We start from the raw sequence: 27078 nt of genomic DNA, 5'->3' as shown, positions 1-27078 counted from the left end.
CTTTAATAGATGAATCTTTCATCTTGAAAAGCAAAATGCATTTGCAATAATTTCCAAATTGAAACTGAAGTTCATTACAATGCAATTCTTATAAACAGAAGCCGATCTACAAAAATTGCAGCGCTCAAAGATTTGCTTTTCTCAAGCATCAAATTATAAGCTCGAGTATTTAGAATACTTAAAAGTTACTTAAAAGTGCTTCTGGCAATGTACTCCCCCAAGCAACACTTGTGCTTATAGTCTTGAGGGGTTGTCCATCTCAAGCTCCATACTTGGGGGCCTTCCAAAGCTTAAATGCCACCTCATGTATAAATCTGTCGGCTGGTATTACTAGGTTGCAACCTTGCTGAAAAAGAAAGGATTCACTAATAAATGTCTGAAACCGTCATATCAAAGATTCACCCACTCAAGCACAGGCCAGGAAAGCCAGATTTGAAGAGTACAAGCTTTACAATAACATCATGACATGAAGAACTCGGGGAAAGGAAAAAAAAAAAAGAAATACAGGACATGAGCAATCATAAAAGTTCTTATTAATTAAGAGAATAAACATATGCAAGCAACATAATAGCGATGTAAGATGATTGAATCTCCATGTAATTCCAGCATTTAGGATGATAATACAACATAAACATTTGTAATCATGTTAGAAGTAGAACTTATCAAGAATAAGACCATCCTATTTGCCTACGGGAGCAAAGCTTCAGTATTTTGAAGACCAACCAAAATGACACAAATTTCCACGGATGGATGCATGAGACAATGGAAGGCGTGGAAGCAATAGGATAAAAAAATTGAACTTTACCTCTTTAAACTCCTTGAAAGAAAATGATTCTGCTTTATCTTTGCGGGTTACTCCGTATTGCCACTGAGCAGCTAACATGGGTGAATGGTGCCTTGTCCATGACAAGATATTAGATAATACAAGGGATATCAGACAGTGAAATTTTGAAAAAACATCAATCCAAAGAAAAACCATAGATTTTGGCTCACCGAACATCAGTCCGCAGGACCTCCCCCATCATCGTGTAACTTTGACGAGGAAAGAGCACTGACAAATCAGAATTTTGCACACCTTTGGAAGTCAAAACAGACAAGCTGCTTTCATCATCCTTAAAGACATTTCCATAGCTCATCAGAAGGGACAAGTGCAAACGGGAACCAATTTCTGAACCAGGCCGAGTCTTTTCCAATATATCACCAACCAAAGCATCAATAAATTTCATTTCATCCGAAGCTGTTTTGTCTTCGTCACCAACTCCTATATGCACAAACAATAAATCAAACTCACTTGTATCCTGTATTTTCCCATCTTGAAAGCCAAGCTTCTTCAGCAATTCAGAGGCCAGAAAGTCAACCGGTGGCAACCCAAGATGGTTCATTTGCATCAACTCATCCAGTCGCAACGAAGAGATGCCAAGTTCAGAGCCCAAATATTGCACACTTGAATTATTTGTCAGTAATGCAGCTCTCATTCCCATGAACCTAAAGTAGCAAGCAACACAAAACCACCAGCCAATTTGTTCATAAACCAACCACAGAAATTTATCCTACTCATGACATCAACTAAACAGATAACAGAAAGATAAACTACCTTTCAGGTATGGACTTTCTCTGACTAATTCCTTCGCAACCGTCCCCAATCTGAGAAACCAAATATTATCTTTCGTTTTAAAATTAGTCCTTGACACTCGGAGCAAAAATATCATACCTTGTTGACGTCAAATAGAAGTGCAAGCTCTCGAATCATCCGCTTTTCCTCTCTGCAATCTAAAACATCAAATAAACCCCAATTCCAGGTAGGTTATAAGGGAAGGCCAACAAGTTCCTTTCAGTACCCCGTAAAACGAGTTTCGATATTAATGATCTATTGAGTTTACTCAAGTTTAATGTTTTGATCAATAACACAAAGCTTTAACAATACAGGAAGGGAAAAAAAGGCCTAATAACAAGGTTTCTTAACAAAATTACCCTCCAACCATCATTTCCCTTACTTCATATTCACTGAAATGACAGCATAAGCTTGAGAAAAACATGGAAGACATGAACAAAAGAAGAAAATATCATATTCAACCCAGAATTGGCATCATTTAACTAGAGTTGGGTCATGAAACATATAGCCCCAATCTTCAAAAACGAAATCTCCTCCATAATGGGTCGAAAATTAACCAATGGCGATCAAAATCTAGCATCGAATTCAATGAAAATGGCTTCCCAAGTAACATTTTCTTTGGCACAAGGTAACGAAGGACGATTAATTATCTTGGTTGCTAAGGAACTACAGAAAATTAAAATAATAAGAGACGGTAGGACGAAAAGAAAGAAGAAAAGCATAAGGAAGCGAGAGGCTGTGATAGAACCTGAAGGAGGAGCATTGGGAAGCGACAAAAACCCACAAGAAGATAGGGATGCGAGGGCATGTAGATGGATGTGAGATTGATCGACAGAGCGAGCCAACCCATCACCGAAAATAACCAGAGCTCGACTGGGTTTATCTGCCATTGCTGCAAAAGAAACCCGACTGGAAAGGGCGCAGAAGAGATGAGAAGCTTAGAGAGAACGCGGAGGCAGTACACTTGGAAATTTGGAATTGGAACGTGACGCCAAATAAAGGGGAAAAAATTTATATAGGTATAACATTATTTATTTATTTTAAGGAATGGCAGGTGGCAGCTCTCAAATAAATTTCTTTTAATACAATTTTGATTCTTGAATTTGAAAATATTTTTTGATTTGGTCCATCAATTTCAAAAATTGGTAGATGAGTCTCTTAACTTAAAATTAATTCCCCAATATAAGGATTATTCGATAATTTCCTCTCTTTTCTTCTCCTATATTTCTCCTTTATTCCCTTTGTTAGTAACTCTAATGAAAGGATTAAAGACATGAAAGTGTTGAACTTGGTGAGAGAATTCGAGAGGATCCAGATGAAGGATTCTTAGTCTATTAAAGAGTACTCACACAAGTTAATTGAAATTGCCAATAAGGCAATAGCATTGGGAACTGATGTATCTGACAATAGATTGGTTTAAAAGATTATGGTCTCAGTGGCTGAGAAGTATGAAACAACTATCGCTTCCTTAGAAAATACCAAGGACCTTTCTCAACTCAAAGTGATCGAACTAGTTAGTGCTTTGCAAACATAGGAGCAAAGGTGGTTGATGAAGCAGGAAGGAAGTATTGAGGAAGCACTGATAGTCAGAATGCAAAAGGGAGAAGGTGGAAGAGAGAAGTATATAAGAAGCTCATTCACACTTTAGATGCTGGAGAAGACCATATGTAAAGTGTAGTTTCTAGGAAAGTTATTAGTGCCCATATTTAGAATTAAATGCTATTTTCCTTGAGTTAAGTTGGGAGAATTTGTTATCAACTAAGTTATTATTAGCATGTAGCATTAGTATTTATATCGAGAAGTGATCTTCCTCAATTCTCTTCTTTCTCTCAAATAAGAACAACACCCTTTAATGCAATGTCAAAACTTTTTCTCTAGTGGAAATGGAATGAATTTGTTTCTCTAGAATTTCTTGCTCCCTTTTGGCCTCCTTTCTCACTCTATAACATCCCCTTGAATGAAATTTCGGGTTAGAATATGAATTAGATGTCTATTTTCTTCACCTTTCTGGGAAAAGAGACAAAACTTGCTGTGCTTTTATGGGCCAAACCATTTTTGTCTATAACTTAGATATTGTGATGAATTAGTGGAAACACAAACATTAAAATTGATGTGCCGCCACATAATCTTTTCAAACGATTTTTTTTTTTGGTAATTGACTAAATTGTCATTTTTTTAAATAGGGACCAAATAATAATCTGATCTCAAGTTCAGAGACCAAAAACGTACTTTATCCTTTTGAAAATACACTAAAAAAATCTAGGCCCAAGGAGGACCAAAATTTTGTTAGAACTAGTAATTAATCAACAGTATTAAAATGTTTCTCTTTGGTCAAAAAAGAGAAAAAAGAGATGTAAATGTCAAATTCAGAAAGACATTCAAAGTGCAGATTCAACCACATCTATTTTAGGGGGCATCAACAAACTTGGTGCGGACCAAGAATCGAAGCTTGGTATTCCTGTTCAAGAAAATTAACCACCCCTCATGAAAAGGAATAATAATGGTAGAATGCTGGCAATAACAAATACACAAAACCAGGAAAAATGTAACTCTTAACTAACGTACAATTTACAATGCACTCTTCCAATAATCTGGATCATGCATAGATGGAATAACCGAAGTGTTTTAGCCCGAGCTACACCTCCACGTTGATCTTTCTTCAACTCGAAGAATGGATGCTTCCTCATTTCAAACTGGTCATTCTTTCAACATCAGCCAGCCACAATTCGAACCTTCTCATAAAGGAAATTCCAGCAATTTCCATTCGATGTAGCAAAAGCGGATCTCTTGACATCAATGTGGTGAAATTTCCTAATCTTCAACCTCAGTGTTGAAAACGAAACTCGGAAACACTGTCGTTATGTCTCTGTATGATTGAACGGCAATAAACAAAACATGATTAGGTTCTCTTTCTTTTTACCATAAAAAGAGCTGATAACTTGAGGATAATATGTTTTAGAGGCAGAGTCATATTGCTTACTTTAAATAAGGAAGAGTCATATTCTTCAAGAGAGATGGATGTTTCCTCACAAAAACCTTCCATTCTTCCTTGCTGATTCTTCCATCCTTATCGGCATCGGCATCGGCAAATGTCTGCCAGAACTACAGGCATCAGAAACTTCAAAAAGCTCGTAAAGAAATAAAGCAGCGCGTTGCAACCCACACCTTGTCAAGGATTGCTTCGAGAAGATTGTCTGGTAACCTCATGTCAGATTCCATTAAGATTGCAATAACCATTTGCTTAACCTGAATCCAGCAAAATTCCTAGTTAGCAAGAAGCCCAGATGATATCTCCAACATAACAACTATCTTCTACCCCTCGAAACCTGCCTTACCAATCAGTTTGACCAACAATAATAAAGCAAAACTATGCAAATAATACTCACTTCTTCGCGTTCGATGAACCCAGTTTGCGTCAAATCATATAGCTTAAACACAACTACAAGAAATCATACATAAGCAAAGATCAATATATATACAAGATGGTAAAACCAGACCAGACAGACATTTTCTTCTACACTTACAATCACTTTTCTCCTCCATAGGTGCATGGGGATGGAAGATGCTAAGAGCATGGACAAATTCATCAAACTCAATCACTCCATTTCTCTTTTCATCAAAAAGATCAAAAACCTAAGAACAAAGTAGTGAAATGTCAAGTGATTAAGTAAAAACGCAGAGACTTAGAGATCAAGAAAATGACATGGTCAATCCAATTGGCCATTAAAAACCCTTTTGACCCATAAAACTTCCCCCCCCTTTAATTTGGCGGATAGAAGAGAAACTATAAATTGTTTAAATATGTTTAGAAACTCTGATCCAAGACATGGTAATTTTATATGTTCAATTTACTCTTTAGAGAGAGAAATGTAGAGAGTTTGAACCTAATCAAATAAGAAATGGAAAGATTTCATTGAAATTACCTGAGTTTAAGAATTTTGAAATTTTTTTGAAAGTGTTAGCATCATAAATTACATAGAAGTATCAATACTGCCACTATACTTTCTGTCAAATTATCATACAGCTGTTCTTCAAACAGTAAAGGAAAAAAGATAAGGCATCAGTTACTAAGAACATTAAAGACACCTTTTCTGGGGTCATATTAACTAAATGATACTTGGTCACTATAACATAAAGTTGTCATATTCATAAATTAATTTAATAAGAAGCATTGTTTCTCATAATGGACTTTTTCATTTTTTAATTTTTTTTCAAAAAAATGTTTTGAAGCTTCCTAACACTTACAAGAAATGCTGCAAGCTTCAAACTAGTTAGCAACTTCTGTAAATAGCTTTTGCTCAATTTGTTTTTTTCCTATGCCTCTCTAATGCCATATGAATACAACTGAACCTCACATAAAAGAGCAGTAGGTCACATATAAGAAATAATCGAATATATTTACATTCTCTAGTAAAAATTTGTCATGAAATATGAAGATTGAAAACCTTAACGGAAATGGTGACAAACATCAAACAAAATAAATATGTTGATGATGACAGTGACTTGTATTCAGCTATGAACATCCCCTCGGACGGTCAACATATTTCTATATTCACTCATGCTCATGAAGCATTGAATCTAACAAATCAGGCAAGTTAGGATTTGATTTTCATTCGGTATTTTACCCTTTAATATGTGTCTCGTGCCCATGCCATTGTGCAAATAAAATTAATGAGGAAAAGTGGCTTTCATAAATTGATTTTATTGCATTACCCGGTCCAGAAAGAGGTTCTCGCCGTACGGACTTCTGAGAAGTGCCAATTGAAGCTCCTCCTACAGCATGAAGCCAGACGTAGTCAGAATCCAAGATGGTTATCATTCTAATTGGCAACAAGTTCCCTATCCAGTGAACATGAGATAGAAACAAAATACAAACGTTTGTACATACATAAATGTTGGTCATGACCCTCCATAGGAAAAAATCCAAGGACTTCACAATCTTAATAATACTCCTCTCATTGCCAATTAGTTTTAAGATAGACCTTGCACATCCATTGCACTTATATGATATGTTCAACAACTTTAGGGGGGTGTTTGGTCCACCAACTTCAAAAGTTGGTATTAAATAACTCGACTTCAATAGTGTTACTGTTGCGCATTAACCAATGAACTCTATCTTCTACTTTTTCTTTATATTACATATTTATCGCGCATTAACCAATGAACCCCATCTTCTACTTTTTCTTTATATTACACATTTATCGAAAAACTTCATCCAACAACTCTGCAACCTAAACATGGTTTTCAAAACTCCAACATATTAACCTAAGACGTGATAACTAATTCAGAGCCCTAAACACCCCAAGTGGGGCGGATGGAAGAATACTGCAGGTATATGCATTGAAATAAGCCCAGATAGAGCAGGAAGCTTCTCAAATAAGTCAAAAGAAACTACAGAATATAAGAGGAAATCAGGAGAAGAAGCCACCTCATACCCCTACCTTGTGAATCAATCCATCATCAATAATCGAACTACTCAACTTCTTGAAAAGCTCATACAACGCTTCCACTTCATTGATAGAAACTGCATCACGCACACCATAGCTAAAATTTAAAACCCCTTGCAGAGTCCAAACAAGAAATCAAATAATTCCAGCAAATCTGAGAATTAAAAAGAAAGCCCAAATGAACATCGAGAGAAACTCTTACATCTGGTTTCACTAGCAAGCCGGGAAAGTTCACCGTAGCGGCGGAGACCCTTCTGACTCTCAGGGGAACAATCGAAGCACCTGGTTATCGCTAAAATCAAGGCCTCTACGACCGCAATGAGTGGTATGAATGCCGCACAGATCCGTTCACTCGCCGTGAAAAAACTTGAGCCCTGTTGAACAACAAAAATAGAAGCAACCCAAAACTCAATTTCATGTTAAATTTGAGTGAAATGCAAGCTTCAAATCTGTCGATGAAATAGCTGAAAGCATGGAGGATTTACCGATAAATCCATGGCCGTGGGTACTCAATCTCCAAAACAATTTACGAAAGCTTAACCACCATCATCTCCTTCCTCCATGTCCTCCTTCTGAAAACAGAGATCGGAGCGTAATTTTCCCCATCTCTCTCAAATTAAGTGCCATATAGGTAGGGAATCAATCTGGATATGAATGCTCCACTTCTTTTACAAACGCACAAGGACGATTCTCATCATACAAACTTGTGGGTCCGTCCTCGTAGATGTGATGTGAATGCCAATGCAGATGCCACAGCTAATTCTGTCCCGGAAAAACTAGGTACGTATACGTTTTGTTTGGAAAATGCTATTTTTTCAGAATTTTGCTAGTTTTGACTTAATAAAATTTGTGGTTATAGAAAAAGTGACTTTTTTTTAACATGATTAATATTTTATAGCTTTAAACTAGTTCTTTCTTTGTCTCTTTTCCCCTTTTTTTTTTTTTTAAGAAAGGAACTTCATAAACCCACTCTCCTCACTAAGAGAAGAGCAGAAGAGATCCAGTTTGGCACGTCAATGCCCAAAAAACAATAAGTAGTTCTTCGTTCTTACCATGGTTTTTCATAAAAAAAAATAAAAAAAAAATTATGAATCAAAAGACACATATTCGAATCAACATGAACCAAGAAAGAAGTGGCATGGCGAAGAAAATAGTAAATTTTGGGTTGAAATAGCACCGTAAGACTAAAATAGGTTTAGAAGAATGTGGTCGGGATCAAACCTAGCAAAATGTCCAATGGGACATGCCTCTCGCTTGTCTTAACCCAATAAACTGAAAGGTTATCAAGTTATCTACTTCTATAAATACATCACTGTAACCCTGGGATAAATAAGTTCATTCTTGTGCTTGAATTCTATAACTTTTACACTATTCCATTCTTTGACTTAGGCACCAAAATATGTAACAATCATCACATCGATGTGCACATTTCCATTATTTTGCCAGTCACATTCTTCAAACAAATCTATCGTTGTTGTCATAAGAAGATCGAATTTTCTTTCCTACATAAATATTGACATCAACGGTATGTATAAAAGATGACAACTTAAACAAAATTGAATTAATTAAAATAAATATCATTAACTAGTGTTTTTTTTTCAAATACAATTAAAAGTAGGAGACTCAAATTACATATCTCATAGTTACTAATGCATTCATATGTCAATTCTATTAGGGACAACAACCCTCTAACTATCTTCACAATGGTATGATATTATTCATTTTGGATATAAACTCCATGACTTTGCTTTTGGAACCACCCAAAAGGCCTCATACCACTAGTGATAGTTGTCTTTACTCATATACCCATGATCACTTCCTTCTCTAACTAATATAGGATTTAGCTTGCTCTAATCCCAAGGCACCTCCTGTTCATCTCGGGTCAACTTCAAATAGAGCATACGAGCATGAGTACATATCACACTTGCTCTTATCAATCCAGATAGAGCACAAACAAGGCTCATTAAATTTCTTTGTTCATTATATGAGGATTTCACCCACATAACTAGGTTTAGATCAAGGCTCTGATACCACTTGTTATGGACAACGACTATTTACTATTTTCACAATTGTATGATATTGTCCACTTTGAATATAAATCCTCATGGTTTTACTTTTGGAATCACTCCGAAAGACTTCATACTACTGGAGATAGTTGTCCACACTTATATATCAATAATCACTTCTTTCTCTAATCAATGTTGGATTTTCCAAATATTTTTGAAAAAAAAAAAACAAACATAAACAGTAACAAAAAAACAAAATATTTGAGAGGCGCAGGTTACAATTATTGATACTTTTTAAAAATAAAACTATATTCGAGAGGTGCACATTACAATGATTGATACTTTTTTAAAATAAAACTAGTTGGGTTGGTTTCAGATGTCTAATGCCTAGATTGTTTCATTTTTCTCTCTCTTTTTTTTTTTTTTTTTTTAAAAAAACTTTTTTAAATTGATGTTTACTAGATTATAATCTAATAATGTATGTTGTTTTGTGTTAGTCTAATGCCTAGATTGTTTGAATTTTTTTTTAAGCAAAAGAGATATTATTAATGAAAAATATTATTATTAAAATGCTTGAATTATCATAATACTAAAAATATTATAATAAAAAATCATACTCTAATAGGCCTGTTTGAATTATTCAGAATAAAAAACACGTTCTTAAAGAACGTTTTATAACTAAAACACTCGTTTTCAAAGGTGTTATTATTAATAATCTTGTGGCCGTAAGGTTTCTTGGTCCCCCGCATTTAATTACTTTATTCTTATCACTAGGTTAGAGTATGGTTTAATTGTTATTATTATTATTATTTCATTTATTATAATAAAACATTATCCTATTAAATGTGAAGCAGTTTTAACCAGAAAAAAAACATGGAAAGTCTTATTTCAAGATTGATAATAAAAATTTATGTCAGTTGAGTTAGACCCACATCAACTTCGTTAAAACAATTTTGATTTTGTAAATTCTTAGAGGGTGTTTGACTCACCAACATGAGTTGAATTGAGTTGGTATAATATACTAACTCATTGTTTGACCCACCAACTTTAAATGTTTGTAAAGTTGAGTTGGTATATTTTACCAACTCACGCCAACTCTCCATTCTTCAAATGTTTTCAATGCTCCACCCATCGACCACTGTCACACTTCGAGCTCCGAAAATCACCTCCGACTACAAACTTCGATGAAAATCGATGACACCTTTGAATAAGCAACTTTGCTGACCAACTCGGGACTTCGACAACCACCTCCAACGAAAAACTCCAACAACCAACTCTGATATCTTTATGCGACTAACTTGAGGCTCCGATAGCCACTTCCAACTACAAACTCTGGTGAAAATCATCTTTGATGATCAAATTCAACGACCACCTTCGTTCGACCAACTCAGGGCTTCGAAAATCACGTTCGATGACAAACTTCAAAAATTAAATCCAATACCACCTTCATGTGACCAACTACATGCACCGATAACCACCTCCAATACATGCTCTAGTGAAAATCATCTTCAATAATCAATTTCGACAATCACTTCCGACTACTATAAGACTGATGACTGTTAAAGTATGTTGTAGGGTTGTTAATTATATAAAAATAGTATTTTGTCTACATTATACTACAAGAAAATTGACCTTTTGTGACTTAAAATATTTGTTACTAAAAATAAAAATTCGTTGTAAAAACTTTTTAGTGACTAAATATAATCGTCGCATGCATTAGTCGCTAAAGGCCAGTTGTTGAATGTCTTTTGCAACTATTTGTTAGAAAACGTCGCAAGATGCGATGACGCTACAAAAACCGTCGCATAATGTGACATTTTTTTTCTCAATAACAAAACATAAATATGCTTCCCTTCCTTCCCACATCCTCCCTCATTCACAACAAAAACAAACATATAACATCAAATACAAACATATTCTTCTATCCATGGCAACAAACACAAACATATTCTTCTATTCCCTTCCCCCTTTCCTCAAATCATTTTTTCCTAATAACAAAACATAGATATTCTTCCCTCGTACTAATTTAAGTAATATGAACATAAGTTACCTTACTAATAGAAAAACTTCCTCCAGTGAGTCTTTCTAGAAATTCATTCATTTGACTGAATCTTCTCTCGTATTCTTGTCGTTGACTTTCTAATGCTTCTTCCACAACAACTCTATTTCTCTCATTCTCTCGATGTTCACTCTCCATACATTCTTCTATCTTTGTAAGGTGTGCCTCTAGTGATTGGACGTAATCTTGTGAGTATGTTTCTTTTCTACTTTGAGGTAGTTTTGGTTCATATCCCCTCATATCTACGTCAGGAGAATTAGTAATGTGTCAGAGGAAATTGAACATATGTATTTTTTTTTCCCTAAAATGGTTTCCATAATTTCTTCATCACCCATTGGCATACTTGAGTCTTCTTGCTCTAGTTTTAAAGCAACCATTTTCTCCTATATGATTCAAAACAAATAAATAAATGTCATAAACATCAAATATTTGAAATTCATATTATTTGTTAAAATATTTTAAATAATACTTACATATGCTTCACATGCTGCATCGTCAGTCTAGCTTTTTACAACAAACCAATGAGTTTGGTACTTAAATAAGTTCCATCATCCTTTATCTTCAAAAACAATACTCAATATTTGTAAGCAATACAATATAGGTAACCATGGATAAAGTATAATATCATACTTTTTAGCTCGATGAGATAGAAATGATTTGTTCTAGTACAATGATTGAAAGGGGGTTCGTTTCTACTATTTTTTGTTTTTTCAGATTTTTCCTGCATTAGAATGTATAATTAAAAATTTTGTTTACTTATGTATTAAAAATTAATTAATATTTACATTCCATGCAGGGGACTCCCATTTATCACACAAAAATTTCCATTCCTCAGTTGTAACACCTTTATACGATTGTTGACGAGCTTGTTTTGGATCACCTAATTTTTTTTAAAATACTGGTATAATCTCGATCTGTAGTCCTTAAATCAATTACCAATCTCGTATTCAATATAGCTTCTGATATGTGGTTAAGAGCAGTCCATGTCAAACTTATTCTAAAAAAAATCATTAATTAATATTGCATCGTAATTCAATAATAAATTATATATTTTTTAAAAAAAATGAACTTACCAATAGTCGTTCTATAGTGGTGTAAATGTCCTTGGGGATATGTTTTTTTCCTTCATAAGTCAAGGGAATAATCTGCCTCACTAATGTACTGATCTCACTACTAAACATATTTGCAATTTTTTCAACTGGTTTCCAGAGTTTGGATCCCATGAGATACGAAGTCTTCCTCCACTGGTCTCAATCGCAGATGCAATCTAACTCCTCGTGTAACACCACGGACTTGGTTATTAGTGGGTGTATTACTCATGTCTAAGATGTTTTCTTCATTATTTAATGACATCTTTTCCTGTGGAACAGAAAATTATATTAGACATAAAATTGCGTTATAAAAATAAAGATACAAATATTCAATAGTAATTATGTGCACACATCAAATCTATTGTCGTTCTTCCTCATCATATTCCTCATCTTCTTCATCTTCATCTTCCTCGTCTTCATTAACTTATTCATCTTACTCGTCATCTTCATTCTCATCATCTTTTAATACGTCTTCGACTTGTTTGCCAAAATCTAAAACTATCTCAATCAAATCACTACTTTCACAAAGTGCAGTTGAATTTACATCACTTCCATGCGGTGTTTGCATTTCAAAATCTCCAACTTCATCTATTCATTGATGCACATCTACTTCACATTCATTAACTTGTATTTCAGACAGATCCCATAAATGTCTATGTTGAATTCTTTGTACTATTTTTCAACCATTTCCTAACTGAATATCGTTAAAATAAAATACTTATTGCCCTTGGGATGCAAGAATAAATGGTTTATTTTTATACCAAAAGTATCGAGTATCTATGCTTGTAAAATGGTGATCTTCACGGATTCGTTTTTTCTTTGGATTTATATTATGCTAATCACATCGAAATAGAATAACTTGTCTCCTATCAACATAATTTAATTGATTACTTTAGTCAGAATACCATAGTAGTTGGCTCCTTCACTATCATGTCCTCCAAAAACACAAACTGCACTATTTTGAGTGGTGTAACAATCATCTCGAACTTTTGAATTGAATCTCACACCATTGGCAATACACCCAGTATATGAACTAATTCGAATATCAGGGCCACGTGAAAGTGAATACAATTCATGCAAAACTTCATTAGACGTTGTCTGACTTTGTGTTTGCATCTAAGCACGATTAAAAAACTCGATCACTATGAAATTATGGTTGTTATTAAAAGAAAAAATAAAACAAAATGTTACATAAAAAATAAAACAAAATGTTACATACTTTATCTTTAAACCAATCTGCAAAGTGTGCTTCATGCATCTCAACAACATTAGGAACATTTCTGTTCTCTAGCTCAATCTCGTGTTCTCTATGATATATAATATCATTAGTCAATAAAACAGAAGGTAATGAAATTTAGAGTACTCATAAGTACATACCTCATGTATGGATCTACTGCTTCACAATTGCTTAAGATATACTAATGAGCCTTTTGTAATTCATGTGATCTACCGATTGGACGTGCTTTTTGTGAAAATATAGGTAGATGTCCGATAGTTTCCGATGCATTATAGTCTATTGTGTCATCATTCTAAACCGTCTTACCAAATTTTGTTTCAATACCATGTATGTACATTAAACAAAATGTTAATGATTCATTCCCTATAAACGCTTATGCAATTGAACCTTCAGGACGAGCTTTATTTCTTACATATTGTTTCAATGTTCTTAAACTCCTGCACATGTGTGTATATTATGAAGTGGTTTGATAAAATAACATACTTTAATAATCACTTAAAAATATAAAAAGAATCATACCTCTCAATTAGATACATCCAACTATAACCAACATGTCCAACAAGTTTGGCTTCCTTCAGTAAATGAACAACTAGATGAACCAATATCAAAGAATGCCGAAGGAAATATTCTCTCAAGATTGCAAAGAATTATCACAATCGAGTCTTGTAATTTATTCAAAGTCTCAACTTTTAATTTCTTTGCAGTCAATTCTTTGAAAAAGTTCGCCAATTCAGCAATTGCACCATTGACATTTGCTGGTAAAAATGGATAAACTCCTGCTGATAAAAGTCTTTACAATAACATATGTGAGTCATGGATTTTTAGTCCATATAATCTTCCATCTTTGACACTAACACATTTTGAGATGTTGGATACAAAACTACCAGGAAACTTAACTGTTTTTAAGAAACTAAAAAACTTTTTTTTTTCATCAATTGTCAATGTGTAACTAGCAAGTGGCTTCACCAGTTTGTTTCCAACACGTTGAAGATGCAATTCTTTACGAATATTCATATTCATTAAATCTTTACGTCTTTATCGATGTCCTTCATTTTCCCTTCAATATTTTGATAATGTACCCAATACATTATCACAAATATTCTTCTCAGTATGCATTACATCGAGTTTGTGTCAAATCTTAAGACTTGACCAGTATGCTAGCTTAAAGAAAATGCTCTTTTTCACCCAATTCAAATCATTATGAACACGTTTCCTTTTCCATTATAATATATTTATAATTTTCCCCAGTGGCGAAAAATCTATAGCATATAGCTGGTGAAGAACAGTACAATTCTATATTTTGTTTTTCCATTAAATTGTTTGTTCTGACGCCAAGAATGATTCATTGGTAAGTAACGACGATGTCCTATGTAACATATTTTATTATGCAATGACTCAGATAAGACATCTTGATTACAAATTGGACATGCTTTATATCCCTTAGTACTCCATCCTGACAATTTGCCATATGCTGGAAAATCATTTATTGTCCACATTAAAGTTGCATGAAACTGAAAGTTTTGACCACTATAAGCATTGTAAGTCTCAATGCCATTACTCCATATATCTTTCAATTCATCTATTAGTGGCTGTAAATAAATATCTATCTCTTTTCTTGGAGATTTGGCCCCGGTATAAGCAATGACATAAAGAAAAATGCTTCTTTCATGCATTTTCATGGTGACAAATTATACGGAATTAAAATTATTGGCCATGTACTATACGATGTACTCATGTTGTCAAATGGGTTGAAGCCATCAGTAGCTGAAGCTAACCTTACATTCCTTTGATCTTTTTCAAACCAATCAAATTATCTATCAAAATCTTTCCACGCTTCACCATTTGTCTGATGTCTTAAAACTCCATCTACATTCAATCTTTCTTCCTTTTACCATCTCATATCACTAGCAGTGTGCTTGAAATGATATAATCTTTGTAATCTTGGTTTCAAGGGAAAATGCCTTCAAATCTTGTGTGGAACTTTTTTTTCCTTTCTTGTTACTTACTTTGTAACGAGGTTCATTGCATTGAGAATAAATTTCTATTTTCTCATTTTCTTTCCAAAATAGCATTCTTACAAGCATGTATGCATGTATAATCTAAACCCAAATCACGCAACATCTTTTTTGTTTCATAATAAGATTTTGGCATTTTGGTACCCTCAGGTAAAACTTCTTTGAGTAATTCTAATAACATATCAAATGACTTATTGCTCCAATGATTAAGTACTTTGATATGAATTAATTTCACCAGAAAAAGTAAGGTAGAAATCTTAGTACAACCAGGGTATAATTCTTCATTAACTTCATCAAACATTGTTTGAAACTTACTACTTCTATCTCCCATATTCTCACTTGTTTCAACTTTGGTGGAATTTTCATCACCACGATGTTCACTTCAATGTTTTCCCCACTTGTCAAATCATTCAACAGTTCAAGCATTTCATTTGCATTATCTAAATTTTAATGAAAAGGCTCTACATATTCATTATGTGTTTCATCCATTCCTGTAGGTTTTAGAAAGAACAAATTTGGGTTTCACCATGATATATCCATCTACTATAGGTGACAACCATTTCATATGTGTATAAATCACATTCAACATCATGGGGTAGTTTCATTATGACATTTTGGCACTTTTTACATGGACAATGTGTAAACCCTCTTGCATCAACATGCTTCTCTGCCAAACTAATAAATGATCTTATTCCATCAGTATATTCTTTGCATAATCTATTTCGTAGTTTTATCCAATTTTTATCCATAATTTATCCTATACAAAATGCACGATATGAATTGCTAAAGAGTGTTAAAACAGTAGCCGAAAAAATAAAAAATATTACATGGCCAATTCACACATAAAATATATTAGTAACGAAAAGATCTACCGTTCGAATCTCTTACTTCTTATTATACTAAAAAAAAAAAAAAAAAAAATCAAAATGAGAGATTCAAAATAATAAGATCTTTGTCAAGAACATTTTACGCATTTAAATATCAAGAAGTAAAAGAAATGAAATTAAAATTTTGAAGCTTTTGGCGAATCAGAAAATTTGTGCCAAGGGAAAAGGGTCTAAAGTTGGGCTGTGAATTGGAACTAAGATTTGGGCTGGGTTGGAACCACTTGGTTCAATCCAAATAGTCTTTCTAGTTTCTGTAGACTCTGTTTTTGTGAATTTATATTTTTCATAATTAGACTTTGGGGAAATAAAGAATTACCCTCCATTAATATTCTCTCTGCATATATATTGTGTTGATTTGTTCTCTATGAGAGACTTGACCCATTTAAGCTAATTTATGTCGACATTTTCTATCTTAAATTGGTCGACATTTAAGGTAATTCAACACACATGTAAATATATTATGATGCAAACTAAATTGGGTTTTGATTATCACTAAAAATATATATCAATGATAGTTATATCTTGGTGATGAAGAGTATTTTAATAAAACAATAATTAGATACAGTCTAGATTGCACATCTAATTCCATGCATCTCATTACTATATATAGTTATGTAAAATATACTAGTATATGTCTATAAGAAGAAAGAGGAACTACATGGCCAAGAAGGGAATTGGCTTTTTAGTATCTATGATAGTTATATCGCGGTGTTCAGCGATGCAATAGGCGCTAGATGATGCGAAGAGTCACGTTAAACGATAGCGCTGTGCGATGGACGATAGCGTTAAGCGATAGGGCGTTGACACTACACGATCGACATCAACGCTAGACAATGACATTGAGTGATGATGCTACGCGATAGGCGTGGGCGCTAGACGATAGTCGTGTTGCGCTAGACAATGGGCGTCAACGCTACACAATGGGCATCAGCGAGATCTGCATGACGGGTGATAGCTGTGCGGCAGGCTGTGTACTATGCGTTGGGCTAGAGCGAGATTGTTGGGTGACAAGCATCAGCGTGCGGTCACTAAGCGATGGGGTGGTGAGCTAAATGAATGGACTTGTGTTGATTAGTATTAATCACAGATTAAAAGCACCAGATGCCCTTAACACCAGATTTAACTCCATGAAAAATGAAGTTTCATGCTATGCTTTAATGAGAAGTAGTGGAAAGCAGTATAAAAAGGGGAGGATGAACTTCAAACGATCAGTTTAATCAATTCCTCCGTGCAAATTTAGAATTCTTGGTGTCGTTGGAAAGCTCTAAGAGTGTACTTTCAGAGGTGACATTCCAAAAGAATTCCTCATCAGATTAAGGCTAGAAAAGAGAAAAAGGACCAAAGGTTCTGTTCTTGGGTGAATCCGTGCCTTTGTTAAAGAATTGAGTCTCTAGGTCAGACCACGAGAAGTCTGAAGCTAAAATTTTGAGATAAGCTTCCTGAGACAATTATTACCAAGTTTGTATAAGAAAATTGCTTGAGATGAGCTCTAGAATTTGAATTATTAATTTCGTAAGATGAATCTAGAATTTCATGAACAAGCAGACAACTGCTTGAGTTGAATAAGCTGACAGCTCGAAGGAAACGCTTGAACAGACCAAGGGCTGAGCTTTTCCATGCGTTGGACCTGCTGTGTAGATGAGGAGAGATTGGAGTCTTGGATTCATAAGCAACCTTGGGGACGACCATATGCAGCTGTAAGAACACTTAGAGAGAAAAGTGTGGTTGCATAAGTGGTGTTGCGTTCGTGAAGAGCGGTTGGAAGCTTTGCATGAGCCAAATCTCAAAGGAATTCATAAGTGTCTAAACCTACAACAAGGTGCATTGTTGTGAAAGTCTTCAAGAGGAAGGCTAGACACAAAACTTACTTAAGGGTTAGTCTCAAAAGGGAGACTTAGGCTAGTAGCTAATATATGCTTTTGTGTCTACAAGATTAACACCTGTGATAGAAGCATATTGACCCTTGAGAAATAGTTCTAAATGTTGTGAGTGACTAAATGTTTACAATGTTTTAAAAAAAACCATATTTTAAAGAAAGATTATTCTCATGCTAGCTAGTCTTACAAAGTAATCTCCAAGCAAACCATGAGTTATGTTTTAAACGCATGTCATGTATGAAATTTTATTGAAAAACTATTTATGTGTGTTTAATTACACAAAGCATGTGTTAGCATCTTTAAAGACATGTTTTCTATGCATTACGCTTTACATGCTTAAAAGAGAAAGTCATTGTATGACTAGTTTTACTTGAAACTCAATACTGAGGGACATTTGAGAAGGTATCCGAATAGCTCAATACTAAGGGACATTTTGAGAAGGTATCTGAGCAAAAGTACCTAAGGCATGACGGTACTTAGTTATGGCCACGTGCACGTAGGTAGTTAAAGTCAGAGATTGAGAAAAAGGGTTCTCTCTTGACTGAGTAGTTGACGTTGGGATTTAACCACAGTAGGGTTATTCTCAACTAAGGAACAGTTTAATGTTTTACGATGAAAACAACTTTATATGTTTTATGCTTGGAAAATGTTTATATTGCAGTATAAGGTTACTGTAGAGATTTATATTTCAATTTAATCTCTTTATTTAGACTTTTGTATGAGAATCAATTTTCTTTCTTAAGTCACTCACTGGGCTAGCAAGCTCACCCCGTTTTCAAATGTTTTTCTTTCCCCCAAGTAGCGGTCAAATCCTCAGGAGGTAGCCCTGCATTTTCTCTGTCACTCAAGGAAAAAAGTTATTGTAACCCGTCTGTTAGATGGTTACTGTAAATATTGTACACATATTATAGTTATTCATATAGGGACTAAGGTTTTGAGCTTCGAGACTTATGAAACTAGTAATGTAATCTCTCTAAATATGTTGTGTGTTTAAACTTAATGTTTTTAGCCATAGAGGCATCCATTGTGTATGAGATTTCATGTTGGTATCAGAGTTATTAGGCAGTAAGTGTCAGCAAAAGGGTTGATAACTACTGCAGTCATGTTCTTTCCTAGGCTCAAAGAGTAGTCTAGGAGGGGGTGTGATAGTTTGGTATCAGATCAAAGGTTTACGTAAAATCTAGGGAAGTGTGAAGATTAAGTTGATACCAATTGGTATCAAGGCATGAGATTTTGGGTGAAAGAGAGAGTTCATGCATTAGATAAGCCCCATAAGTAAGTCCCTAACATGTGTACTTGTTAATTAGGCAAAGATGCCGAGGAAAAGTGGCAGGTTGAGCAGGTAGACAAAGGAGAGGAATGTTGACCCTATCAGCGGAGCCCCTGAAGTTAGGCAGGACCCATATCCGAAGGGGAAGAGAGTTAGAAACCCAGTAGGGTAAGAGACGACTTCTGCAAATGAGTCGAGTACCCCACGGGTAGATGTGGATCCCTAGATGGAGGACCGAGTATTTGATAGAATCACCCAGAGATTCGTGGTGAGTGTAGGATAGATTCAAACTAACCTAGAGAAAAAATTCAACGTTGAAAGGCTGAAAGCTTTAGGTACCACGACGTTTGATGGTGCCATAGATCTAGTAGATGCTGAGGTCTGGTTGGACTTGATTGAGAAATGTTTTAATGTTATGAGATGCCCTAAGGACTGTAAGGTCGGGTTAGTGGAATTCTTGCTGCAGAAAGGGGCTGAGAAATGGTGGAAAGTGGTAGAGGCTAGGAGAAACAGTTCAGAAGCTATGACTTGGCCTGAGTTTAGACAAGTATTTGAGGATAAATACTACCCTAGTGATTTTATAAAAGCAAAGAGGGATGAGTTTCTTAGGCTGACTTAGGAATCGATGACGATTGCTGAGCACGAGCAAAAATTTACAGAGTTATCTAAGTATGCCCTTCCGATTATTGCGGAGGAGAAAGAAAGATGCAAGAGATTTGAGAATGGCCTAAGAAGAAATATACGTACACCCGTTACCTCTACAACTAATTGGATGAACTTCATTCAGTTAGTTGAGACCGCTATCAGGGTTGAGCAGCGTGTAGTAAAGGTAGATATACTCCAGCCAGGTGCGGAGCAGTTCACGACTCCATGAGAGATGAGAGGTAAGAGTTTTAGACCCTCGTTCTCTGGACAGTTAGGTATCAAGAGTTTTGGAGGTGCGAGCCAGCAGGGTTCGAGTCGAAAGAGACCAAGTCCTATAGCTGGACCGAGTGGTAGATCGATAATAGGTCATGCTAGCGAGTCAGTAGCTAGTACATGAAGGAAACCACTGTGTGCAAACTATGGAAAGCGTCATACAAGAGTATGTTATAACGATAGGAATGTTTGTTTTTAATGTGAACAAGCGGGGGACTTTAAGAAAGATTGCTCCTAGCTAGATCATAGAGCACAGGGTGGACAAAGAGAAGTTACCCAGGTTGTAGACCAATCTAGAGCGACCGGAGCCTGAGGTGAGGGATCCGACGTAGCTAAGCGAAAGGGGTAACTGGACGACCCGAACAACAACCGCAGTAACAACAGGGTAGAGTATACGCTGTTACACACCAGGAAGCAGAAGAGGCTCCAGATGTCGTAACTGGTACGATAGCTTTATGTAATCAGTCTGCTTATTTGTTATTTGTTCATGGTGCTATGCACTCATTCATATCTAGCATGTTTTCATTGCATATAGATAGAGTGCTTGAGCATATGAATGAAGATTTGTTTATCTCTACTCATGTAGGAGATATTCTAGTTGTACATGAGTATTACAGGAATTGTGAAGTAATTCTTGGGAATCAGAGTTTATGGGTTGACTTGATTCCACTAGAGTTACTAGAGTTTGATGTTATCTTAGGCATGGATTTTCTAAGTAAACACTATGCCACTGTAGATTATTTTAAGAAAGAAATAATGTTTAGAAAACCAGGTGAAAAAGATATAACCCTGGTAGGAAGTAAAAGAATACTTCCAGGAAGTCTAATATCAACAGTGAAGGCTAAAAAGCTGCTGAGTAGAGGATGTGAAGCTTATTTAGCCTATGTGGCGGTTTCACAAAATAGGAAGCTGAGACCTGAGGATGTATCTATGGTACAAGAATTTTTAGATGTGTTCCCTGAAGAGTTACCAGGCTTACCACCTAATAGGGAAGTTGAGTTTACTATTGAGTTAGTTCCAGGTACATCACCTATATCCCAGGCACCATATAGAATGGCACCAGCAGAATTGAAGGAGTTAAAAGTTTAGTTACAGGAACTTGTGGGTAAGGGGTACGTTAGACCCAGTGTGTCGCCTTGGGGAGTGCCAATTTTGTTTGTCAAAAGGAAAGACAGTACTCTTAGATTATGTATAGACTATAGACAGTTGAATAAGGTGACCATTAAGAACAAGTACTCGTTGCCTCGTATAGATGACCTCTTCGATCAGTTAAGGAGAGCCATGGTGTTCTTTAAGATAGATTTGAGATCAGATTACCACCAGTTGAAGGTGAAGGAAATAGATGTTCCAAAGACTACTTTCAGGACTAGGTATGGACATTATGAGTTCCTAGTAATGTCGTTTGGGTTGACGAATGCTCCTGCGGTATTTATGGACTTGATGAATAGGATATTTCATCCTTACCTAGATCAGTTTGTGATAGTTTTCATAGATGATATACTAGTATATTCTAGTAGTGTAGAAAAGCACAAGGAACATCTGAGGTTAGTGTTGCAAATGCTAAGGAAAAAGAAGTTATATGCCAAATTTAGTAAGTGTGATTTTTGGTTAAATTATGTCGTATTTTTTGGGCATATAATTTCAGCTAATGGAGTCAGTGTAGATTCCCAAAAGACAGAAGCGATAGTTAACTGGGAACGACCCATGACTGTAATAGAAGTACGTAGTTTTCTGGGTTTAGCAGGTTATTATAGGAGATTCGTGGAAGGCTTTTCTAAGATAGCTCTACCATTGACAAACCTAACCAGATGCGAAGTTTGAGTGATCGCCAAAATGTGAGCACAGTTTCGAAGACTTGAAGCAGAGGTTGGTGTCAACACCAGTGTTAACTTTACTTACACCAGGTAAAGAGTTTGGGTTTATTGTGATGCATCTCGACAAGGATTAGGATGTGTGTTGATGCAGGAAGGAAAGGTAATGCCCTATGCTTCTCGTCAATTAAAAAAGCATGAATGTAACTACCCTACGCACGATTTAACTCCATATCCTGGTTGGCCTAGCTTGCAGAAAGCTATGGGTACCAAGCTATATTTCAGTAAAGCTTTTCATCCACAGACGGATGGTTAGTCTAAGCGAACGATTCAGACACTGTAGGACATACTGAGGCATATGTATTGCAGTTCAAGGGCAGTTGGGATACACATCTATCATTGATCAAATTTGCATATAACAACAGTTACCATTCGAGTATCGGAATGGCATCGTATGAGGCTTTGTACGGAAGACCATGTAGAACTCCGATATGTTAGAATGAAGTTGGTGAAAGGAAATTATCAGGCCTAGAACTTGTTCAGCAGACATCAGACAGTGTTAAGATTATAAGAGAAAAACCTTAAAACAGTTGGAGACAGACAAAAGAGTTATGTTGATAAGCAGATAAGAGATTTGGAATTCGAAGTTGGTGATAAAGTATTTCTTAAGTTGTTGATAACTTGTAAAAATACAAGTTATCTTTGCTCTTAAGTTAGAACAATTAGGGTTTTTAGTGATAAACTTTCCTTATTTTTAATAGAAACGCATGGATTTACTTAAACAATAGCAATTTCATGTAAAAGAAGTTTATCACTAAAAATCGCGGTGCTAATGCATTACTTTGTAGGATTTCACTCAAAAACTGACAATAACGCATTAGACAAGTGCCGCAAGAAACGCGCTAACGCATGAGCCATGCGTCGGAGGGAATTCAACACATAGAAGATTCGTTGCTCTGGGCTGATTGTGTCACATCACCACTTGCAAGAATGGGCACCTGCAACAAGCGGCGTCTGAAAGACTTCCAGCAGCAGGCGGCATCTGAAAAGCTTCAAGAGGTCAGGCGGCCAACCAGGATATGGAGTTTAATGCTGACCAGGGCATGGACTTAAATGCAGCCCATCCTCCAAGTGGACGAGACCAAAGCCCATAAATACTTGAAGACCCTTTAGAATTAAGAGTTCAGAGAATGAGAAGCTCCATACTCTCTATAAATTTGTAGACTTAATTTTAGTTTGTACAAGCCGTGCCGAGGTGTTAGACGATCGAAGGAGCTGAGAACCACCACCACCGCCGGCTAGGGAGTGGAGAAAGTTACTCTTGAGAAAGATACTCTATCCTCGGCTCTTTAAAGTGGTACACAACAAGATTGAGCCAAAGAACTACAAGAGATTGTATTCTTCGGCTTGACTCAGTTTCTCTCTTAATATCATTTCCATTTCATTTTGATTGAATATAGTTTTTTGTAAAGACTCAGTGATCCTTTATAAAATTCATATATTTGATCATCAATTTTGCTATTGTTTTTCTTTTGTTTATGTTGAAAGCATTAGTACTTCATACATAATTCTGTTCCAACGCCTAAACCAACTTGACAACTTGGTGAAAGATTTTGTTGTTCGAAAGAATAGCTAAGTTGCATTAAGTAGAATGCCTAATACAGCTAGAGATAGACTTACTGGTGTTTCTTGCATTCTAAGTTAGACGTATGCACCCTAGAGATAGGCTTATATGTTATTCGCATTGAGAAGTGTTGAATGATGTCTAACGCATGAACAGAAAGATAAGCAACCTATCCCATTTCATCCACATTACATCAATTGTGTGCAATTATCTTTAATCGGCGCGTCCACCTACTTAAATTCCATTTTCACATGATCCTTCATTTTCCATCAACTCTTTTGTATTGTCTTGCACAGGCATAGCATGTTAGTATAAATAATACATCTTTCACATTTATTTAGGAAAAACCTCCTACTGCAAGTACAATGCATAATCTGTACCAGTGAAATTGAATCCTTGTGATCGACATTGGACTTGCCAGGAACCTAGATTAGATTTATACTTGGGTTTAATCTAGGAAAACTTGAACGTTATTATAAGGAGTTGTGTGCCTTCTATGCAAAATACTAACGCCCCAACGCGTTGCATTCATTTAAACGCATCAAGGTAGAATGCATCACTTAGACTTTATTCTTCCAATCTGTTTTACTTTATACACTCCTAAAGCATCTCACAATAGCAAGCGAACAAGTTTTTGGCGCTGTTGCCGGGGATTCAGCAACAAGAACTAGCCAGAAATTCCGTTTGTATTTGTTGTAAGGACACTTCAATTAAGGGAAGTATTACAAGCTATGCCTAGGCTTGTGAACGTGTATAAACAGAGAGAACACTCCTGAGTTCAGATATGACCCCGAGATTGAACGAACCTTTCGGCATAGGAATCGATCCAACTGTTGTCGAAGGTTGAGGCAACAGTTACTCAAACAACAAGAAAGGGAAAGAGCAATGGCAGAAAAACAACAAAATCAGCAGCTAAGTCAGCAACTTGCTCACTCTGCACAGAACCCAATCCTGATGGCAAACAACGTCACGCGTCCTGTGAGAGAATACGCGTCCCCTGTGCTATATGATTTCTCTCCAGGAATCATATATCCGACACCTGATGGAACCAGGTTTGAAATGACATCTGTTATGCTTCAAATGCTCCAGACTGCTGGGCAATTTGGGGGTAGCCGTGGTGAAGATCCTCATGCCCATATGAAGCATTTCCTGGAAATGTGCAATTCCTTTATGATTCCTGGAATCACACCAGAGGCAATCAGGCTCTCCTTGTTTCCCTATTCTTTACGAGATGACACAAAGCAATGGGTGAGTTCATTAGAGCCTGGGGAAATCATCACATGGGAAAAGTTGGTGGAAAATTTTATGCAGAAATACTTCCCACCTACCACAACCGCTAGGAGGCATCGGGAAATCATGAACTTTGAACAGAAAGACACTGAGACCTTGAGTGCTGCATGGGAGCGTTTCAAGGGCTTAGTTAAGAACTGCTCGAACCACGGGCTACCTTTGACTATTCAGATGGAGACGTTTTATGGCAGACTAAACAGGGCGTCACAGATGGCAGCAGATGCAGTAACAGCTGGAGGACTTATGGAAAAATCCTATAATGAAGCTAAAGAAATATTAGACCGTATTGCCAAACATAACATGGAATGGGTAGATGACACATACGATGGAAGAAATGACAGGAGAAAAAGATCTCAAAACATTAACTTTGTTGATGCCAACGCGATAGCCACGCTCTTCGCTCAAGTGGATATCATGACCAGCCTTCTACAGAACATGACACTAGGTAACGCACCAAACCAGTAGAAGGTGAGTCAAGTGGAGGCGTTTAGGCAACCCATGGTAACCTGTGTGGGATGCGGAGATTTTCACTCATATGCTGAGTGTCCTCAAAACCCTCAGTCAGTATTTTCATCAAGAATAACCCATTCTCTAATATTTATAACCTTGGATGGAGAAACCATCCGATTTTTTCTTGGACAGGAGGAAATCAGCAAGAGTACCACCCAGGCGTGAGCCATCAGCAAAGGAATGGACCGCCGCCTGTCTTTCAACAAACGCATCAACAACATCAACAACCCTTCAATAGAGGAGGCCACGCATCAAGTTTTGAAACTCCGCTGGAAAACCTATTGAAGGAATACATAGCCCAGAACGACACAATGCTGAAGAGCCAGGCATCATCAATCAGAAACCTGGAAATCTAGGTGGGGCAGATTGCAAGCGAGTTGAAAAGCAAGCAGCCAGGCGTTCTACCTAGCAATACAGAGACACTTGGGAATAATAATGGGAAAGAGCAATGTCATGCAGTGACGTTGCGGAGTGGAAGAGCCCTTGCAGAAAGAAGGATGAATCATCCAAGAAACAATAGTCCTTCGAAAGAACACATTACATGTTCAACGAATCAGGAAGAGAGAACGCCAGAAAATACAAGCCATTCGAAAACCAGCACATCTAACATGGGAAAGCAGGAGGTGCCTCTAAACGCACCATTCCCTAGGCGTCTGATGAAGAAGAATGATGAACATCTGTTCAAGCGCTTTCTCGAGCTCCTAAAGCAGCTGCACATCAACATTCCACTCATAGAAGCTTTAGAGCAGATGCCAACATACGTGAAGTTTTTGAAGGAAATTTTGACAAAAAAGAGAAAAGTCAGTGAGAAAAAAGTAATAGCACTAACGTAGGAATGCAACGCGTTAGTAAGCAACAAGCTACCACAGAAGCAGAAGGACTCAGGAAGCTACACAAATCCTTGTTCAATTGGAGGATTAGATGTGAGTCATGCGTTGTGTGACCTAGGAGCGAGCATCAGTCTCATGCCCCTTTCAGTTTTTAAGAAATTGAGGATTGGCGAGGCACAACCTACTTCTGTCACCCTTCAACTCATTGACAGGACAATTAAGTACCCGGAAGGGAAGATTGAAGATGTTTTGGTGAAGGTTGACAATCTCATATTCCCAGCAGACTTCATTATTCTAGATTATGAAGTAGATAGGGAGATTCCAATCATCCTTGGATGCCCTTTCTTGGCTACTGGAAAAGTTCTGATTGACGTGCATAAAGGTGAGCTAACCATGCGCGTGGATAATGAAGAGGTGAAATTTAATGTGCTCAATGCATTAAAATTCCCAGACAGTGATGATTGTCAGCTAAACAATATTGAATTGACTGAAGAAGAGACTCGAGTATGTGAAGTTCTCGCGTTGGAGGGAACCCTGAAGGAATTCGAGCCGCCAAGTCTGAGTGAGCGGCAGACAAAACCAATGCATCCTTCA

General features: G+C 36.3%; 2 protein-coding genes and 1 non-coding gene across 4 annotated transcripts; all 3 read right to left on the bottom strand.

The window, feature by feature from the left end:
- Nucleotides 1–16: 16 nt before the first annotated feature.
- Nucleotides 17–2611, bottom strand: LOC120076729 (rhomboid family protein). 2 transcript variants are annotated; one of them, XM_039030625.2, is made up of 6 exons: nt 2361–2611; nt 1712–1770; nt 1595–1644; nt 994–1485; nt 806–896; nt 17–346 (listed from the first exon to the last, which is right to left on the bottom strand). In XM_039030625.2, exons 1-6 carry the CDS (start codon nt 2500–2502, stop codon nt 260–262), a joined length of 921 nt encoding a protein of 306 aa, XP_038886553.2. In that variant the 5' UTR covers nt 2503–2611; the 3' UTR covers nt 17–259. The 2 variants fall into 2 exon arrangements, with proteins under 2 accessions (XP_038886553.2, XP_038886554.2); XM_039030626.2 differs by having other exon boundaries at nt 1712–1763; nt 2361–2599.
- Nucleotides 2612–3996: 1385 nt separating this feature from the next.
- CBL10 (calcineurin B-like protein 10) lies at nt 3997–7925 on the bottom strand. The gene is made up of 9 exons (XM_039028138.2): nt 7545–7925; nt 7262–7433; nt 7054–7136; nt 6326–6385; nt 5137–5245; nt 4999–5051; nt 4778–4858; nt 4593–4705; nt 3997–4478 (listed from the first exon to the last, which is right to left on the bottom strand). Exons 1-9 carry the CDS (start codon nt 7554–7556, stop codon nt 4424–4426), a joined length of 738 nt encoding a protein of 245 aa, XP_038884066.2. The 5' UTR covers nt 7557–7925; the 3' UTR covers nt 3997–4423.
- A 17271-nt stretch (nt 7926–25196) lies between these two features.
- On the bottom strand, nt 25197–25299 carry LOC150036491 (small nucleolar RNA R71). The gene has a single exon (XR_016529455.1). It is a non-coding gene; the product is annotated as a small nucleolar RNA R71 (small nucleolar RNA).
- Nucleotides 25300–27078: the final 1779 nt, after the last annotated feature.

The sequence above is a fragment of the Benincasa hispida genome, chromosome 4 (genome assembly GCF_027475165.1).
Source record: "Benincasa hispida cultivar pf3 chromosome 4, pf3_genome.v1.1, whole genome shotgun sequence".
In the NCBI taxonomy this organism is placed as follows: Eukaryota; Viridiplantae; Streptophyta; class Magnoliopsida; order Cucurbitales; family Cucurbitaceae; genus Benincasa; species Benincasa hispida.
This window is presented reverse-complemented; position numbering and strand designations above follow the sequence as displayed.

Bases quoted from the DNA above. Each gene is read 5' to 3' on its own strand.
- CBL10 (XM_039028138.2), bottom strand. The intron at 6,386-7,053 runs GTAGGGGTATGA...TTCATGCTGTAG, and splicing joins ATGATGGATTGATTCACAAG to GAGGAGCTTCAATTGGCACT. The intron at 4,479-4,592 runs GTAAGCAATATG...TCAATCATACAG, and splicing joins ATGACTCTTCCTTATTTAAA to AGACATAACGACAGTGTTTC.
- LOC120076729 (XM_039030625.2), bottom strand. From the start codon at position 2,502: ATGGCAGATAAACCCAGTCGAGCTCTGGTTATTTTCGGTGATGGGTTG. The intron at 1,645-1,711 runs GTATGATATTTT...TTGGTTTCTCAG, and splicing joins TTCTATTTGACGTCAACAAG to ATTGGGGACGGTTGCGAAGG. The intron at 1,486-1,594 runs GTAGTTTATCTT...TTGCTACTTTAG, and splicing joins AGAAAGTCCATACCTGAAAG to GTTCATGGGAATGAGAGCTG.